Source organism: Dasypus novemcinctus, chromosome 31, assembly GCF_030445035.2.
Source record: "Dasypus novemcinctus isolate mDasNov1 chromosome 31, mDasNov1.1.hap2, whole genome shotgun sequence".
NCBI classification, from domain to species: domain Eukaryota; kingdom Metazoa; phylum Chordata; class Mammalia; order Cingulata; family Dasypodidae; genus Dasypus; species Dasypus novemcinctus.
Window position 1 is genome coordinate 41,663,316 of NC_080703.1, and position 20,074 is coordinate 41,683,389.

The 20,074-nt window shown below is 35.2% G+C and overlaps 1 protein-coding gene across 1 annotated transcript; it reads left to right on the forward strand.

Annotated features, from left to right (window-relative positions):
• The first annotated feature begins 11 nt into the window (after nt 1-11).
• On the forward strand, nt 12-19,630 carry DAZL (deleted in azoospermia like). The gene is made up of 11 exons (XM_058290883.1): nt 12-56; nt 7,161-7,307; nt 7,579-7,670; nt 8,233-8,284; nt 8,704-8,767; nt 8,859-8,998; nt 10,421-10,495; nt 11,600-11,650; nt 12,391-12,507; nt 13,622-13,720; nt 17,662-19,630. The coding sequence occupies exons 1-11, from the start codon at nt 54-56 to the stop codon at nt 17,713-17,715; spliced, it is 894 nt and encodes a 297-aa protein (XP_058146866.1). The 5' UTR covers nt 12-53; the 3' UTR covers nt 17,716-19,630.
• The last annotated feature ends 444 nt before the right edge of the window (nt 19,631-20,074 follow it).

Consider the following 20,074-nt stretch of genomic DNA (forward strand, 5'->3'; position numbering starts at 1 on the left):
GCGCAGCCCCAGTCGTGCCCGCCGCGCGGCCGTGCCCCTCGGCCACCGCCATCATGGTGAGTCGAGGGGCGCCGAGGGCTCGAGCCCCGCGGGGACCCCCCTGGGCCAATGGGGCGCGGGGCGGGGGCGGCGGGCGGAGCCCCCCGGGCGTGGGCGGCGGGGCCGGCGCAGGCCGCGGGCTCGGGGAGGGCGGGGAGGCCCGGCGGGCGGGCGCGGCGGCGGCGGCGGCGGGACGCGCTCGGCCCTCCTCAGCCACGTGCGGGGCCCGCGGCCTCCATGCTCCCGCCCGGCGCCGGCGAGGCCGCGGCGTCCGCGTGGCGGGCCCTGAGGCGGGCGGGCCTCGGCGGGCGGGCCGCCAGGGGGCGTTGGGCCCGGCGTCCTCGGCGTCCCCCGGCGTCCGCGGCGTGCCTCGAGGCCGGGCCTTCCTCAGGGCTGCGGGCGGGCGGCCGCGGGCCGGGGGACGCCGGGGCAGGGGCGACCGCGGGAGGCCGGGGAAGCCGGGGAGGCCGGGGAGGCCGGGGGAAGCCGGGCCAGGGGCCGCCGCGGGGCCTGAGGACGGCGTGGCGGGGACGGGGTTTCCCGAGCCGAGGCGGAGGCCGGGACACGGGGCTCCGCCCGCGGACCCACGGGGGTGTTCCCGAAGCGCTTACCTGGGCGCACACCGTCTTTTCCTCTAGATAAACCGGAGCTTTAGAAGGTGCTCCGTCTAACAGTGCCCTTTTCCCATCGCTTTGTGTGAGTTTTCGAGTGTGCACCGCGCGATCAAACGCTGCACGTCGGCCGTTAGGTCAAAAAAGGACCCCTATTCCACGAATAGTTATTTCTAATTGCCCTTTTTCTCGATTTTTAGAGGTAAAGGGGCTGGGGGAGCCGTAGGTGTCAGTGCTATCAGCGTTTGTAATTATGGGAATAGCTATAAAAGTTATGTGATTTTTCACATAAATATTATTTAAGTTAATCATGAGTTATAAAGAATAGTTCTTGACAATTTTTTCCTCCGTTTTTAGAGGTAAAAGGGGGAAGAGCAATAGGTGTCAATGCTATAAGCGTTTGTAATTACAGAAATAACTATAAAAGTTATGTGATTTTTCACGTAATTATTAATCATGAGTTATAAAGAATAGTTAATTGGCATTTTTTTCCTGTTTTAGAGGTAAACGGTGGGGGGAGCAATATGTGTAACTACTATAAGCATTTGTAATTAGGAAGATAACTAAGTTATGTCATGATTTTGCACATATTTACTGATCATTATTGAGTTATAAAGAATAGATATTGACAGATTTTTCCTCCATTTTTAGAGGTAATAAAGGAAGTGCTAGTATTTTAAATAATTTTTGTGATTATAAAAGTAGAGTGCTTACTCACTTGAAAATAACCAATATCAAAATAGAGATCCGTCTTAATCCCAACATCTAGAATGATTGAAAATTTTGTTGTATGCCCTGCCAGATTTTTTAAATGCATGTTACATGTCGACAGGTAAATTTTATGTTAACAAACGTTGTACTATGCTATTTGACACTGCTTTACAACCTGCTTTTTCATTTACCATAGGCGTTATTCTAAAGATAAATGTAAAGTACTTTGAAATATATAACTATTAGAGTATACGATTTTACCACTATTTTACCAAATTCTTTTCTAATAATTTTTCAATACTGTAGTAATATTATAATGAATATCCTTGTCCAAATATCTCGGCATGCTTGATCTATTCTTCAGGAGTGGGGTAAAAGGATTATGCACATTTTATCACTTTCAAATTATAATATCTCTTTCCAAGCTGCTCTTAGTAAACTTAAATTCCCATTGATGGCGTGTAGAAAGATCTCTTCTCCATACCTTTTCCAATAAGAGATATTATAATTTTTTAGGTTGCCGATCTAATAGCTGGAAATGATAGTTCACTGTGTTGATGTCCTTTTTTATAACTTTTTAAAAATTATGGTAAAATATACATAAAATTTCTCATTTTAACCTCATTTAAGTAGACAGTTTGACGGCATTAAGTGCATTTACAATTAACTATTTCCAGAACTTTTTCATCATCCCAAACACAGAAATTCAACTCATTCAGCAGTAATTCTCCCTATTCCCTACTTTCATCCCTGGTAACCTGTATTTTACCTTCAGTTTTTATGAATTTATCTACTCTAGATAGCTCATATCAGTGGAATCATAAAATATTTTGTGCCTGGCTTATTTTACTTAGCATGCCTTTAAGGTTCGTCCAAGTTGTAGCATGTATCAGAACTTCATTCCTTTATATGGTTGTGTAATGTTCCATTATTTTTGTGCCTCATCTGTTAATGGACACTGGTTGCCTCCACCATTTGACTTTTGTGAGTGATGCTGCTGTGAACATCAGTGTACAAGTATGTGTTTGAGGTCATTAACTTTTTTAATTTTTTTTTATTTTAGTCTACTTTTCTATTTTGATATTTAGATTTTTTCTTAATGATTTATAAGAACTTCACTTATATTAATATCGACCCTTTGATACATATAGTGGAAAATTTATAGAGGTGATAAGAAGGTGCCCTCGTCTTCCACCTAATTTCACCAGGAATGACTCCAGTGTTTCACTTTAAGCCTGATGATGGCTTAGAATTAGATAGATGGAAATAAGATTTTATTTCTGTTTTACTTGGATTCTTTTTTTAATTAAAAAATGAACACTGAATTTCATCAAATGCTTTTTCAGTGGTGTATTACAGTGTTAGATTTCTTAAGAATGAACCATGTGTGCATTTCCAGTTTAAACTGTACCTAATTGTGGGTTTTTAAAAATGTAGTGCTAGAATTTTGCAACTGTTTTAGGAGGTGCTCCAGGAGAGGTGGACCATCTTAATCGGGTTTTGATATTTAAGTGGTGCTAGCTTTGTGAAATACATTGGGAAATATTCTTTTTCTCTTTTTTTTCTGGGAGTTGTTTTGTTTTAAGAAGAGTGATTGAATTTTCTTTCTCCTTTCTTTATTTTTGAGTGTTTCTATGTTTTGGAATTTGTGTGTTTGTTATTTTCTCACTCTCACACTTAAATTCTGTTTCTTTAAAGTTTGAAAAAACTCCCAGCCAGGCATCTTTTGAGCAGTTTCTGCCATAGTTACTGACTGATCTAGTCAAGTGGTCTTTCTATTAAGATTGTTTTGAAATTTTACATTTCTCTGGAAAGTTAGCCACTTCATCAAGATTTCCAAATTTATTTCCATGGAATTTATATATAACATTCTCTTGTAATTTGTGAACAAATCCCCCATTTCATGACTAATGTATGTTTTTGCTTGCTTTTTTCTATTGCTTAGCTTTGCCAGGATTATTTGTTTATTGGTTGGTGTCCTTTTTCCCCCAACTTCCAGAACCAACTGTTGGGTTTACGTAATAGTTTTTATTCAGATTTTCATTTTCCTATTTCTTTAATTTTAGCTTTTATTTTTATTAACTCCTTTCTCCTGCTATGGATATCACTTTGATGACTACAAATTATAGACATTTTTCTTGGTCAACATATATATATAAAATCTGTTTGCTTACATGTAGACATAGTAATTGAATGAAGTAATGTTGTCATAGGAGCTGACATCCCAGGAGCTGTGCTTTAGTAACAATTTTTTCAGTTTCAGTTAATCTTGTTACTTGGTTATGCAAATAGAGGATATATTGCTGTGAACAGTAGTAATGAGAATTGTATGTGTGATGGCCTCCAAGCTCATCCCAATCTTATATTCCAACATTTCTCATTTCAAAACCCATAAACACACTTGAAAGGATCAATGCAAAAAAGAATCACTTCTTACATTGAATGCAATTTATTTTCAGTATGGTATTGATTAGGATTAATTTTCTTTAATATCAAAATTTTTGTAATAACCTAAGCTTTCATTTGTAGAGTATTTTTGGTCATAGTTTAAAAGTAAGCAAAGGTTGCCCGTTTGGTTGTGGAGGGATTGTATTTAAATAATTGTATATAAATACACGCACAAAGACTATGTTCCAGAGAAATGTAAATTTTCAAAACAATCTTAATAGACCACATGACTAGATCAGTCAGTAACTATGACAGAAACTGCTCAAAAGATGCCTGGCTGGGAGTTTTTTCAAACTTAAGAGAAATATAATTTATGTGAGAGTACGTGAGAAAGTGACACACACACACATACTCTAAGACACAGACACGCCCATAGAGGAGAAAGAAAATTCAATCACTCTTCTTTTCTTAAAAACAAAACAAAACAAAAAACTTAGAAGAGAAAAAAAAAGAATATTTTCCAATGCATTTCACAAAGCTAGTACCATTTAAATATCAAAACCTGGTTAAGATGGTCCACTTCTCCCCTAGCACCTCCTGAAACAGATGCAAAATTCTAGCAATACTTTTTTTAAAAACCACAATTAGGTACAGTAAACTGGAAATGCACGCATGGGTCCTTCTAAGGAAATCTATTAGGGTAATTTGTCACTGAACAGGCTTTTAAATCTGCTGTTGAGTCTTGTTAAAATGTAGTTTGCTTACTATGTTAGCTTTGAGCACCATCTGCTGGCAGATGACTACGACATGATGGTGTCTTCCTTCATTTAAGACCTTACCTTAGGACACTGGTAAAGCGATTTGAAGAATTTTGCATTTAATACGTGTAGTCAATTTGTAAAACTCAAGCCAAAACCAGACTTCCTGTAATACCTAACAGTTTTTTTCTCTTGCCCAGATTACTGTTTCGTTGTCTCAAGTATACATTTTACTTTTGTAAATGGAATATGAGAATTAGAAAGGACATATAGATCTTTTCCTGCCACTCATTTTTCAAACAAAGAAACTGAGGTCCTGAAAATACTTAACTTCACTGAACAATGAAAATCAAGTTCTTCCCAAAGAATCATCTTCCTCTTCAATTCTGGCAGCACAGTCCCAGGTTTCTCAGCATAGACCCCATTGAAATTTGGGACCAGATAACTCTTTGTTGGAGAGAGCTGTCCTGTGCATTTTAATTAGAATGTCTAATGGTATTCCTGGCCTCTGCCTGCCAGGTGCCAGTAATGCCTCCCAGTTGTGATAACCAAAAATCTCTCCAGATATTGCCAAATGCTCCTGGGGGACAGAATCTCCCTCTAGTTGAGAGCCACTTAACACTATTGTAATCCCTTATAATCTTGCACAGTGTTGTAGTCAGGTGCTACGCTTTAGGAGTGTATCACCTACTGTCATGTACATGAACTTGATATCATGTGCTATAGCTTAGTCAGCAAATAAAAAGGTACCCAAAGAGTATCCCCAAATGAAAGGGTAAATTGACAAGGAGGAATGCCTGCAAGTGTTTTGGAAACTGTTTTGTTTTATTTGTGCTTTGGATTTTTGAATGAAGTAATTGAGGAGGGATTGGCACATTGTCCACAAGGAAAGCAAATGTGGTCATAGCTGGATTTTTCCATAGCCTATTTCTCTATAGCTCAAGATATGTAGCTTATGTGTTCTCATTTCGAAAGAAAATTTAAATTATAAGACATTTTGTTAAAAAAGGAAGAACTTCAGAAATTGTTTTTTACTCTCCCATTTCTTTGTCATTAAATGTCAGTGTACTGTAGTTAAAAAGGAAGAACTTAGGAAGTATTCAAATATAGCAAATATAAACTCAATAGGGAAAAAGAAACCCTCAAATTTAGTGATTTGACAGCTTTGGTTTCACCTGTAATTATTTAGAAGTATAAAATCTTAAATTTATTAGTAACTTCTAGCATTTAATTAACAAAGCAGGAACTCTACTCTTTTTCTTAACTGTTGCCCTTAGTCTTTAATATCTACTATGCTTACATTTATTAAAAATTACATTTCAGTTAGTTTCTTTTGTCCTTGTTTTTGTCTCCCTGCACAAGCTGAAATGTGGGTAATAGCTTTATCTCTTTTGCAGTCTTTTATATTTATCTTCTATAAATCAATAAGCACTACATAAATGCATTTCAAATATTTTCTTGAAATTCCAACTTATTTTTTCATTGATAAAATACTTATAAGTCAGTAAATAGTGGAAATCTGAAAGAAACTGATTTTTTTGAAAACTTACTGAAAATAAATTCAAATAAGAAGACAATAAGTTATTTGTCATAGCACTTCTTATTTTACTAAAGTAATTCACAGGTGTTAACCTCATTTCCTTCTCAAAATAATTAAAGATGCACAGTTGGCAAGTAAGTGGCTTATACCCTGATAAAGGACCTGAACCTAGATCTCCTGACTAATTCAATTTTTGTTCCACTATGCTACTAATACTTTCTCTCCAACGTATACGTTACAAGTAGTTTCAAAAAACTGTACATTAACCTTTGTGTCTGCTGTGGTAGACTAAAGACAGACTCTTCTGACCAGAATGCAGAAAAATAATGAGTTTTATGTGTTTCTTTCTCTGAAAATAAAGATGTCATTATTTATATCATCCCAATGTAAAAATCAGAATTATCTGTAGAACTGATTTGTTGTTATGCAGGGAGAAAATTATTTCAAAAGAAAGATATTTTGAACATTCTACCATTAGGAAAGAGAATTATAAGCACTTTTTAAGCAGGCACTGTAATGTTTGAATGGTCTATTTTCAAAGTAAAGCAGGCATACCAAGAGGGTGTGTTAAAATTATAAAATCCATGTTAATTTTGATGACTAGAAAGATTAGCAAAACAAATTTATTTAAATTTTTGATGCTCATTTTCATTTTGATGCAGCTTTTTTGTTTTACTTTAGTTGCCTTTTCTTCTTAAAGATTTATCATGCTTTTTGTTTTAATACTTAGTGAAAAGAAAACTTGTTCATTGATATAGAATAAGATGATTTAAACAACCTCAGTTTTTACAAATCTCAACTTTTCTAATTCTCTTTTACCAGTTCACAAATTATTTCCTCAAACTAAATATAAAGTCAAGAACCTGTTATAACATTGTATAAGAGGTGGCAATGAGCAACATGGGGTTTGAAGTATTACACCCGTTTGTTAAAATTTCACTGTGATTTACCTGATTATTTTATATGCTGAACCTGAATTAAGCTGTATTGATGAATAATTCACTATGAAAGTAATTCTTAAACAAATATTTCATACTTTTGCAAAAATTATATTTCATACTGTGTATGGTTTTTACATGTAACTAGTTATGGTGTCTGCTTTCCAAATTACAGTCTGCTGCAAATCCTGAGACTCCAAACTCAACTGTCTCCAGAGAGGCCAGCACTCAATCCTCATCAGCTACAACCAGCCAAGGCTACGTTCTACCAGAAGGCAAAATCATGCCAAACACCGTTTTTGTTGGTGGAATTGATGTTAGGGTATTGTATTCCTATTTCATTTCTATTTTAAAATATGTTGCAAACAGTGGGTTTCTGGCCTTGTTTTAAACCTGAGGTTTTTGAACTTCATGTTGGTTTGGATTTGATTGTACATTTAACCCAGAGTCTAGAAATATCGTTGACAAAGTGTTACAGATAGTTTGGGGGATACTTGAGAGAAGATAATTCCACCTTACCAAACCTTCTTTATAGTAGAATTGAAATTTTGAATGCTGAATTTTTATTCTTGAAGTTAAATTCTGTTCCATAGATGGATGAAACCGAAATTAGAAGTTTCTTTGCTAGATATGGTTCAGTAAAAGAAGTGAAGATAATCACGGATCGAACTGGTGTTTCCAAAGGGTGAGTAAAACATCCACTCGGTATAAATTAACAGCAGTATGAAAGACTTTGAAACTGGCACTCTTATGCTTGTATAAATGAATTTGTTGGATTGTAAATTCCTTCATGTAGAGAATAGCAGTTTCCTGCCAGCTTTTTCATTTAAATACAAACATTTTCCCAATGCTTATATTTAAATATATCTTATTTATTTCACATAAGTGGATTAATCATTTTTATCAAAGAATTGTTTTCTTCCCACGTTTCACAGCATCTTAAATTTTAACCATCCTGCTGTAGATAATACATTAAATTCAGGTTCGTAGATATGAACCTGAATATCTGATGAATGAGGTTCCCATACTCTGTTAATCTTAGCACATTCTGGCGTAGAGCAGTGTAAGAAAAAAAGGCACTTATATTTAGAGAGAATTGGTCTATTTTGTACGTCTTACAAATATTTATCTCAATATATTATCTATCCTTTATTGTCACTTTCTACTCTTATTTAATAGAACACTAGAAGTTTTAAACCATGTACTGTGTGATAGTGATTTTGTACTTCATGTATCTGCCTTTCTAGCTATGGATTTGTTTCATTTTATAATGACGTGGATGTTCAGAAGATAGTAGAAGTAAGTAACCTCATGGAAAAATGTCTTGTTTAGCTTATTGATGTAATGTTTGAGTCCTGGATATACTCAGTATTGTATAAAATATAGAGAAAGATACACTTCCTATTTGAAATCCAAACTTAATCTTACTCAGCCTGTTAAAGTCTGTTTATTTTTGACTGGGCACCTAGTTTCATGAATTGGAAAAAGGGAAGGGTTGGAGACAGGGTGAAAAGGTTTGATAAAATTCCATTTGATATCTCTTAATGCTTGATTAGAGTAGAGACGGTAAGTAAAGCAGCTTTATGGTAACAAATTTTGACTTGGACTTTTTCACCACTCATCTTCTCTGATAGTTAGAAACTTTAGAGGACTTGGGATATTTTCCCAAGTCTTGGAAGTAAAGCCTTGAAAATTTATTTGAATTATTTTATTTTCAGTCACAGATAAATTTCCATGGTAAAAAGCTGAAACTGGGCCCTGCAATCAGGAAACAAAATTTATGTGAGTAAAGGGGAAAAAATCATTGTTGACATCTGTGTAATTTTTAAGAGAACTAAAATTAGGCTTTGTTTTCTTTTTATTGTTTAAAAAGGTGCTTATCATGTGCAGCCACGTCCTTTGGTTTTTAATCCTCCTCCTCCACCACAATTTCAGAATGTTTGGAATAATCCAAACACTGAAACTTACATGCAACCTCCAACCATGATGAATCCTATAACTCAGTATGTTCAGGTAAGAATTACCTACATTCTTGGTTTTTGTTTATTATAGTATTGGAGATACTGGAACTGGAAGACTCCTTAAAAGTGAGCCAGTCTCACTTCTACCCACTGTGGAGTTATATCCAAAACTTCCCTAATAAGAAGGAATATATACTGTTTGAATACTTTGATGGGAAATCTGTTACTTCTCTTAGAAATCTCTCGTTCTACTAAGCTATGCTTTTCTTAGAAATCTCTCGTTCTACTAAGCTAAAATCTGCTTCTGTATAGTTGGTAAACGTTACCCTACAACTGACCTTTGTCATCACATCGAACAAGTCTCTTTTTTCCCTCTGTATGACACCTCCTAAAATATTTGAAGGCAGCTTTCCTCATCTACCAGTCTGGTTTTTTAATTCTCCAAACTTAGCAATTCTTCCAACTAATTCTCATTTGAAATAATTTTCAGATGCATCCTCATAAAGATTGGTGGTTTGTAGAATGGATAAGTTTCTAATGGATTTAACTGTATTTGTAAAGTCGATGAATTTCTGGCATATAACTTACCTGGTTCTGGTCGTTTTAATATTTTAAGTGAGATTTGGCATACTTATTATCTCCTATGATAATAAATAGCTTTTCTTTCCTTATTTATATTTTTATTTAATTTAAAAGACATTTTCTTTGTGGGAAAGTAAAGAAATAAAATAGTGAAAAACAGTGTCTCTCATTTGTTTACATTTTCCATTTACCTGAAGTGTAGAGTATATCTTCCCTTACCTCTCTTGCTGTGGACATGGCTAAAAGAAAAGCTCTACTTGTTTCTCATGTTCCATGTGAACTATTACTTATTTTGGATGTTTTCATGTATCTGCTATCTGTATGTTGTCATGTCAATAATTATTTGTTGAGACATATAAGACATTGTACAATGACATTTAAGACGTTGACAATGGATTTACTGCCCTTAATTTTTAGATATGAAATACAGAAAGAGACATAAAGTCTGTAGGAGGATGACACGTTATCCCAAAATATTGTCAGTGGAATACAAAACTGTCTAAGTGTTTTTAACAAAGAAATAATAGATGTAGCAGTACAGCATTAACATGGAAATCCGTCCTAATAGAGCCTTATCACAAGAAAGAACTTCTGGGTTCAGATATATATACAAATAAGAGGTTTATCCTAAGTTGGAACTTAGGCTGGCAAAATTGGTCATTTTTCTCAGCAGTTATCCCCCCCCCCACCCCTTTCAAAAGGCTAACATTGGACAGAATGTATTTTCTCTTCATGAAATCATAGCCACTTAATTAGAATGCAGCATTGTTTTATATAGAGAGATGACCACATTGAGATTTCTTAATTTCATACTGTTAATAAATTGACAATAATATTCCTCCTTTTTTAGTTTACCTTGTTAATCTAGTCTTTCTTTAAACTTTATTTTCAGACATATCCTCCTCCTTATCCAAGTTCACCAGTACAGGTCATCACTGGATACCAGCTGCCTGTGTATAATTACCAGGTAATTTTTAGAGGGAACAAAAATCATTTACTTCGGAATATGTTTGAGGCTGTTAATTACCTTGCATAAATTTTCCAAATAGTTTATCATTTGAAATAGTGAAGTGTGCCCTAAAACTTAAGAAAAAAAATTAAGAATTAGTTGAAATTAGGGCCTTCAGATTTTTTATAAATAAAAGAATGATTATTTGAAAGGAATGTATTGAATAAGAACCTCTCTCTAGAATTACTTTTTTTATTAAGATTTATTTTTTTTAATTTCTCTCCCCTTTCCCGACTCCCCGCCCCCCCCCCCAGTTGTCTGCTCTCTGTGTCCATTCGCTGTGTGTTCTTCTGTGTCCGCTTGTGTCAGCGGCACCTGGAATCTGTGTCTCATTTTGTTGTGTCATCTTGCTGTGTCACCTCTCCATGTGTGTGGCACCATTCCTGAGCAGGCTGCACTTTTTCGCACTGGGCGGCTCTCCTTACAGGGTGCACTCTTTGTGCGCAGGGCTTGCGTGTCATGGCACTCCTTGCGCACATCAGCACTGCCCGTGGGTCAGCTCATCACACGGTCAGGAGGCCCGGGGTTTGAACCTTGGACCTCCCATGTGGTAGGCAGACACCTATCCATTGGGCCAAATCTGCTTCCCTAGAATTACTTGTTAACCTGTGATGTCCCTTCTATATTTTAATATGTATTCTTCCATCTTTGCTGTTAAATAGCTGAAACATCCAGGCTTGCTTTTACACTTTTTTTTTCCTAGTAGACTAGGTTGAAATAAAATAATGCCTAATTCTTAGAGCACCAAATTCCAATTGCATTTGATAGTATTTATTTTAGCTGGCTGTTACAAAATAGTCTTTGAATTTCTTCCTATGTAGATCTACTATCTATGAGTTCTCCTGATAGCCAATTTCAGAAAATTCAGGAGAAAGTAGAGTTTGTATATCAAAGTAGTAGCAAGAACCTCAGATATTAGAAACATAAAGTACTTCTTCCATTCTTTTTCTTTTAGTACAATAACAAGTTTTAGAAACCAGCATGACAAATATCTGAACATTGTTATCAATCTTTCTGTGCAGGAATATTTAAATAACTGTTGTTTCCTCCTTTATTTTTTAGATGCCACAGCAGTGGCCTGCTGGGGAACAAAGGAGCTATGTTATACCGCCGGTAAAACGAATTAGCCAAAGACATATATATTTCCTGATTTTTTTTGCCATATTATGTATGCCTAGAAATATTTTCAAGTGCTTTTTTGTATTATATGTTCTGTTTTATTAATTTCTTAACCCAGTTATGTCCCCCCAATCAGAGAAACTGTGCTTTTTGTTTCTGAAGTTGCTCCTATGTGCTAGAGCAGTGGCTGTCCTGTACGCAGTAGGTGCTCACTGTCTGTTGGTAGAATATATAATCCAAGAGTAGTGTTAATATGGATTAAGGATTAGCATTAAATCTGCCTCTGGTTTTGCTAGCCATAGAAAATCTGTTGAAGAGAAATGGAGAAATGTGATTGCTATTAATATTGTTAAATAAGAAAAGGAATAAAACAAAAGAGGGTGCTACCTCTAAAATGGCTGAATTATTGTTTCTTCTGCCTTTCTTCAGTACTGGATATTTAAAGGATGTAATCAGAGTTTAAATTCCCAGGCACTCCCTTCCTGCATATTGGAATTTATTTATTCTTTGAGTCCTCCTAATTCTGATTATGGTGACACTTAGAAGACAATTTCAAAATAAAGGGATGCCTTTTAATTTCATTTCAATGATTTCAGTTTCTGAAACAATGTAATTGAATTTCAACACAACCCACATTTAAACTTTCAAATATCAGCTCACTATTTTGAAGACTAGATTGCTTAGAAATCTATCTGTATATTTCTTTAATTACACTTTTATCTTTTTAAACGTAGGCGGCTTATACAGCTGTTAACTACCACTGTAACGAAGTTGATCCAGGAACTGAAGTTTTACAAACTGAATGCTCAGTTCATGAAGCTACTCCATCCTCTGGAAATGGCCCACAAAAGGCAAACATATCATTTTGTTTATTAATATTTATATTTGTATATTTTTTTAAGTTTTAATGTTGATCCTTTGGGAAGCAAGCATCTTCTCTACCTAAATTTAAATATGTAAGCTATAAATTATAGAACTAAAGTAATTGATAATTCAGCAGTTAATATGTAAAGGCTGATGAAATTTCAGAGTCTCAAACTTTCAATATATATATGTGTGTTATATATATAAGGTTTCTGACTTTAGCAGTCCTTTCTTCCCTTGCATTTTCAGTTTTTGGATTTTTTGCTGTACTTTAATAAATATTGTATGAATATGACTTGGCAGAATGCAGTGGGCAGATTTCCTCAAGAATTCTATTCTTAAAAAGAGGGATTAGGATGAATTATACATACCTTGTCTTTTAACAATTTTACATATTTACTAAACTAGATAAAATACACAATTACTATTTGTAACATTATTTATGGTAGCAGTCCTCAAGAGTGGTATAGTCATTATAATAATTGAAATGCTGAAATGGGCAGAGTGGTTTATTTTTTTATCATTAGAGCAGGCTCCTCCAATAACAATTCTCTCTTGAATTCTCACCTCTTCTTGAATGGGTGAGAGTGTAGAATTGACTGATACGCTGGGAATACGCATAACATCGATGGATTCCCATTGGCCTGTGTGAACTTCATATACATGTTTCTTGGGGGAAAATGTTGAGAATAGTCAACCATAGGGTGAAAAAGAAACCCTCTGATTTGAAATATGATGAAAAATTAATTTAAAAAATACTAAAATAGCTTGCATTATAATTATATTATCAGGTTTTGTCCTGCATTTTTTTTTGAAACATTGAAGTTCACTGTTTATTATCAAACAAGAAAAACTAAAGAGCCTTAAAAATATCTTTGAGTTCTAATAAAATTCAACTTTCTTTTAGTAGTATTCTGTCATTAAGTGTCTAAAAATACTACTTTTAATTTGGCAGAAGACTTACACTGTAAGTAATATGTAGTAACAGTTACTCATTGTATAAGAATTCTTTAGCTTATAAAGGTGTGTGTTCAGCTTTCCAAAAAAGCTCGTTAACAGTGAGAAATACACCTTAGAGTACTGGAAACTTCTGTGTTTCAGAAATCTGTGGACCGAAGCATACAGACAGTGGTATCTTGTCTGTTTAACCCCGAGAACAGACTGAGAAACTCTCTTGTTACCCAAGATGATTACTTCAAGGTATGCAAGGAATAGTGTTCAGGGGGTAAAAAACCCACATTTGTCAGCATTGAAGCACCCCTTTTTTTTCTATTTTATGTGTTTTGAAATTACTTTAGAGCATTTGACTAACTGCTGATATTTTACTGTAACCCAAATTATTGTGCATTGGTTTTGCCTGGCAGTGTATTTTATGCTCTTCAAACCAGGATACAGTGTAGTTTGTCCTTAGGGAAGAAACCTTTGGCAGAGGCTTACAATTGAAAGGGTGCATGAGAGAAGAGAGTTGAAAGGAAATGTTATCTTTCCCAAATAGTAAAAGAGACGTAATGTAGATGTAGAAAGCGGAACAACACCTGAGGTTTATTCTGTGTAGAATTCATAAAAAGTTTGTAAACCTTTGGAAATGAATAGAAATGGTTAAGACATACGTTGTTTCTAACTAGCAGTGCTATTGAATGGGTATGACAGTGCTTGAAAGGAAAAGTCTAAGGTCATGTGTATTTCATGTATATTACTAGAAGGAAAGCTAAAAACCTAAATGGGACTGTATAAGATAGTAAAACCTTTTAAAACATGAATATGGGTAATATTCCATATATATGCCTGTCTTTACAAATACAAGTACAAATATACTAGAGAAGAAAAAAGAAGAGCAGCTATGTACAGCAGGCAAGGCATAGAGAGAGTGAGAGGTGATGACTTCAATTTTTTGTTGTTGTTGATTATTACTGTTGGAATAATGAAAGCACTCTGAGAACGATTGGGGCGATGAATACACAAATATGTGATTATACCAAATACCATTGACTGTACTCTTTGGATGGATTTTTGCTTTATTAATATGTATAATTGATTCGTTAAAAATAGAAAAATAATTTTTTTAAAAAGAATACCCGGGTATTGGATGATGGGGAAGAAAAATTGCTCACTCAGATGACATACCTGAAAAATTGGGGGAATAAGAGGTTAGCATGAAGCAGTAAAAAGAGCTGACTAGAAGGAAATGAAAATTGATTCACTGTTGGTGATGTGGAAGATAATATGGGTGTTTGCATTTAGGATATTCCTGGTTTTTGATCCTGGTTCACCACTTTGGACAAATCAGTAAATCTGATTAGACTCCATTTTTTACAAGTCTAAAATGAGAAGGCAAAACTAAAGATCTAGGGTCCCTCAAATTCTGAGTCTAGGAATACGAAAAGGAACTAACTGTTCACTTCAGTAGATAAGGAATATTGTTCTTAGTAAAGGCAAGTGTTCTATGTTTTTACATAACAGCTTTATTGAGATGTAATTCATATACCATAGAATTTACCCATTTAAAGTAAGTTTTGGCAGTCAGAGAGTTGTGCATCCATCAGCACAATCAGCTTTGGAACATTTTTATCACCCCCTTTCCATTGCTATTCCACGTAGTCTCCCAGCCCCTCCAACCCTGTGCAACCACTAATCTACTTTTTGTAGATTTGCCTGTTCTGGACATATATAAATGGAATCATACAATATATGGTTTATTGTGTCTGGCTTCTTGATTTAGCATTATGTTATAAGATTCATCTATGTTTTAGCTTGTATCAGCACTTCATTTCTTTTTATTTATTAACATTTTGTTAATCCATTCATGAGTTGGACATTTGGGTATTTCTGCTTTTTGGTTATTATGAATAAGTCTGTGAACATTCATGTGCAACTCTTTGGTAGACATAGACTTTTTTAATATGTATTTTTTAATAGAGAAGTTGTAAACTTACAAAATAATCATATATACTGTACAGAATTCCTATATATCACCCCACCGCCACCACCTTGCATTGGTGTTGAACATTTGTTACAGGTAATGAAACATCTTCAGACTTTTGCCACTTACTGTGGTCCATAGCTTACATTTGGTATGTTTTTTCCATACACCCCCTACTGTTAATACCATATATTAGTATCGTGCATTTGTTAGAGTTCATGAGAGAACACTCTCCTATTTGTGCTGTTAACCACAGTCCATCTTCTACCACATGGCTCATTGTGTTTTACAGTTCTGTGCTTTGTACGGTCTATCCAAAGTGTACACTCAGTGGCTCTCACTTTCATCAAAGAGTTGTGCAGTCATTGCTCCAGTAAACCTTTGAACATTTTCCTTAATCCAAAAGGAAATAAAACCTTCCCTATTTTTGACCCTTAGTGTTGATATAGTACCTTCTTTGACAATGATGCAAGAATATCAGTAAGTTACATTAATTGTATTTTTCCCATATATCACCATATTACCAACCTTCTAATAGTGATGTGCATTTGTTTTAGCTCCCAGAAGTACATTATTTTATTTGTATTATTAACCAGAATCCTCATCCACCTCCAGGCTTACTGTGTCATTCAGTTTCTAGATTATTCTCTAGCTTTCTTTCAGTTGACATTTATGTCCCTAAACTAGCCTCTTTCAGCCACAATCTCATTTGCAATCCAGCCATGTTAGTTATACCCTCTATAATGTGTTACCTGGATATAGTGTTTGCTTCTCTTAAGTATATTCCTCAGAATGGAATTACTGAGTCATAAGTTAACTCTTTGTTTATCTTTTGAGGAACTGCCAGACTTTTGTCTGCAACATTTTACCCTGGCTTTGTCTTAAAACAGGGCAAGGAGAATAGCATTTTTCCTTTTATGAATGGACATAGGAGAAAGACTAAAGCCTTTTAAAAGAGTACACTAAGGACTTCCCATAATGCAGAAGTGTAAAGCTAGCCAAAGTAGAATTAAGCTCACTGTCTTCACAAAAGGGAGTAAATTCTCATTTAAAGTTGACATTTGTTCGCTTGTTGCTTTAGCCTACTAAAATAGTACAATTTAGAAAGGAAAGTATTGGGATTATATAACAGTTTACCTTGCCAAAAATTCAGAAGAGCTAATAGGTAGCACTTCAATCATTTGTTTGCAAAGATGAAAATAGAATCTTTAAACGTAAGTTTTTACCTGGTATTAGGTAAAAACCTCCCTTTGATCCTCTGTTTTCTACTCCTTCTGGACTAGGAGTCAGAAGTTGGCAGCCTATAATTGTTTGGCATCCAGACCTAGTTTTTGATTGGCTAAATATTGTTTTCATAATTGAATTTGAATGCATTGAGATGGGGTATAACATGTTTCTTTGGTAAATTCCATGTTAAATTCTACTCTTTGTTGTTTTGATTCCAGCCTCTTCATATTCATAGGTTTCCTACTTGATCCCTGAAGAGATTTGAGTTTGTGACCACTTTCCTAGGCTTTCATGTAAATAGGATAAGGTTGATAGATTATATAACTTCCAGAAGTCGTCTTTATTAAACAACTGAATTTAATCCTTAGGGAAAGGGTACTGTGTATAAAGCAGGAATATGCTGTTTGTCATTACTGTTGATGTAGCCTCACTCCTCTTTTGTAAGGCCTCACTTTCTCTTCTATCTGCACATCTCTAGGCAACATACATGAAAAGAAAATTTTGCATAGATTTTAAATTTTTCTCATTTCCTATAGAATGATGTATCTTAATCACCATTAAGAATGAACTAGTTCCTTTCAGTGTGCCAAAACATATCTTTTAACCTAAACACATGAAATTTCAGATTGAACTGTAGTAGTATTCACAAGCTATGTTTTCTACCAGATGTACTTCAGATAGTGAAAAAAAAAATTTTTAAATTACATCTATTTCCACCAGTTATCTTTGAGGCATCACTGCCAAATCACTAATTAAAAATCTGCATCAAATAATTTTGACTCCTAAGTCCTCTATATCTGAATTTACTGGCCACTGTGGTAGACTTATTTTCCTAGAGTTCAGGAATGCTTCTCAAAATGATCGCCTTTTTTCTCACTATTTGTATGGTTTTTAGATTCAAAATAAATGCATTAAGTATTTGCAACTGTCTTACGTCATAGTAATAATAGGAAATTTCAGTGAAGTAAAAAAGGTTGTTCTCTGTCTTTTCTAGGATAAAAGAGTGCATCACTTTAGAAGAAGTCGGGCAGTACTGAAATCTGTTTGATCATCTCCTTACTTTCTAGTCTCGCAGTTGCTGGTTTTGAATGTTAAGAAGAGACTGAAAGTTTTCCACTATTATAGAAATTTAGTTCTGAATTTTGATAAATCATACTTAGACTTTCTGTAGAAGTTATATAAGATTGCCTAGTTTTATTTTACATTGAAACTGTTCATTAGATGTTTATTGAGAAACTGGTTCTGTGTTGAATATATAGTTGAAAGTAAAAAATAATTAAGACTGAAAGGAATAACTTTAACTTATCTGTAAGGTTTTTTTAATTGAAGTTGACATTTTAAGAGCTTAAAAGCAAATGCTGATTTTCAAAAAAATTGCTTTAAAAACCTATTATTTTGAAAGGTCAGAATTTTGAGTTTGAAAACTAAGCATTCACTTCTCCAACAAGTACCTGCAAACAGTACAATATTTTATGCTTTGCATTTATAATTTGTCTAGAAATTTACCACAAAAGCAGAGTTTTTAAAACTGCACTTTTAATCAGTGGAACTCAATATATATTACTTTATTCAAGTATTCCTTATTTAAACCCAGTAAAACAGATTCTTAAACAGTCCAATCAGTGGGTCTTTTCGTTTATTAGTTCAAAATATTTTATCTGCTATCTAAAATCCACACATAGATATCCTATTTGATTGGGATGGTAATTAGGATAGCTAAAATTCTGGGCCTAAATTTTTTTAAAGAATCCAAAACAAACTAAACTTTACTAGGTACATAAGTTCTCAGTGAGTTACCATTCTCCTGTTATGTTTTTTCATATTTTTCCTTAATATGCTAAACTCAATGGCTGTATCTTAAATTGTGCAAAATATTTGTATTAAAGAATATTGAAACTTTTTTATGTCACTTAAAGGTTAATCAGAGTATCTGAAAGGAATTGTTTTGTAAAAACAGTAAACTATAAGTTATTTATTATAGAGCAAATAGAATTTTATTTTTGTTTAGTAGCCTATTACATATTCTTTTTAAAAGTAAAGTTATATCCAGGAGAGTCTAAGTAGTAGGTAGTATTGGCATATTTCTAAACCACACAAGTTGTTTAGTAAGTATACCCCAAGGAAGTGCAAGGAGTTAACAATCCTTTTTTAGATTATCTGGCCATTTCATTGGACACTGTATGTCATGACAAACAAGTAGAGCCTCCAAGCCCCTTTGCTGTCCCCGTGTTCTTGAGATCCCAGCTTGTATTGCCGCTCCTCTGAGAGGTTTGCTCTTAGAACCGGTGATGGAAAGAAGGGGAGGGTGGCAGTGTGACACTTCAGGGGCTAAGCCTTGGAAAGTTAGCAACGCGATAATACCTTTCTAGGGGAAACAGTTGTGTCAGCATCATTTGATCTGCCATGGGTATGAGTTTAAGGTGGCTTCCAGGCCTTTTTTCCATTGGCTTCTTTCCTAAAAATGTGGAAACTTCTTTATCCCTAATCTAATGCAGCTACCATGGGCCATATCACCAGTGTGGTCTCTTGATTCCTAATATTTTCATTCTGAATCTGAAGGGAGGGGTCTTAAAACTTTGAAGGATACCCAAGAGGGTTTTCCTCTGCCTCAGAATTTGATATTGCCCTAAAATTTGTCCTTTTTAAAATTCTCATTCCTTTTTATAACACTCTAACATGTATCATTCTGATTAAATCTCCAGCTTACTATAAATAGTACCCAGGTTCTAAAGAGTTAATTCTAATTATCCTAATACAACCTTAAAGAAAACTAGGGGATAAATTTATTGTTTGCTGTTTTGTTGGAGTGAAGCATTTAACAGTGTAAGGTAGGAAGAAGTGACAAAGTCCTGAACCTTTCAAAACTGAAAATTAATTTTAAACTTAAAAACATGTTCCTCTTATTGTGATACTGTCTTTGCACAAATGAATAAATAGAAATAAACATTTTTTTCAAAAGTGTTTTTGACCTATTTATTCATGTCATATTATCTAAAAAATGGGGGCAGGAGATGGTATGGACAAGGGCTAGGTCCTTGACAATTCAAACATACAAATATTGTCCAGTTGACTGATCTCACAGAATTGGGTTGAAACACATTTTGGTACATTGTATTTCTGTTGCTTTATTTTATGAAGTTAAGAGATGGGTTTTCATGAGAAGATCCCTCCTGTTGCAGTGTCGGAAGTGGGTAGTAGTGGGCTGCATTGCTGGCGCCCAGCAGAGCTGTCTGTGCTGTTTAAAGAGGCTGGAGAACACAGCCCGACTCTGCAGTCTTGTGACAAAGGTCCTCCGATTGGGACTCTGAAACTCTATTTTATTTTACTGCACATTTTGGGTCTGATCTCTCTGACTTTTTAATTTAGGGGTATTTTGATTGCCCAGGAGAGCTTAGATTTTTCATACT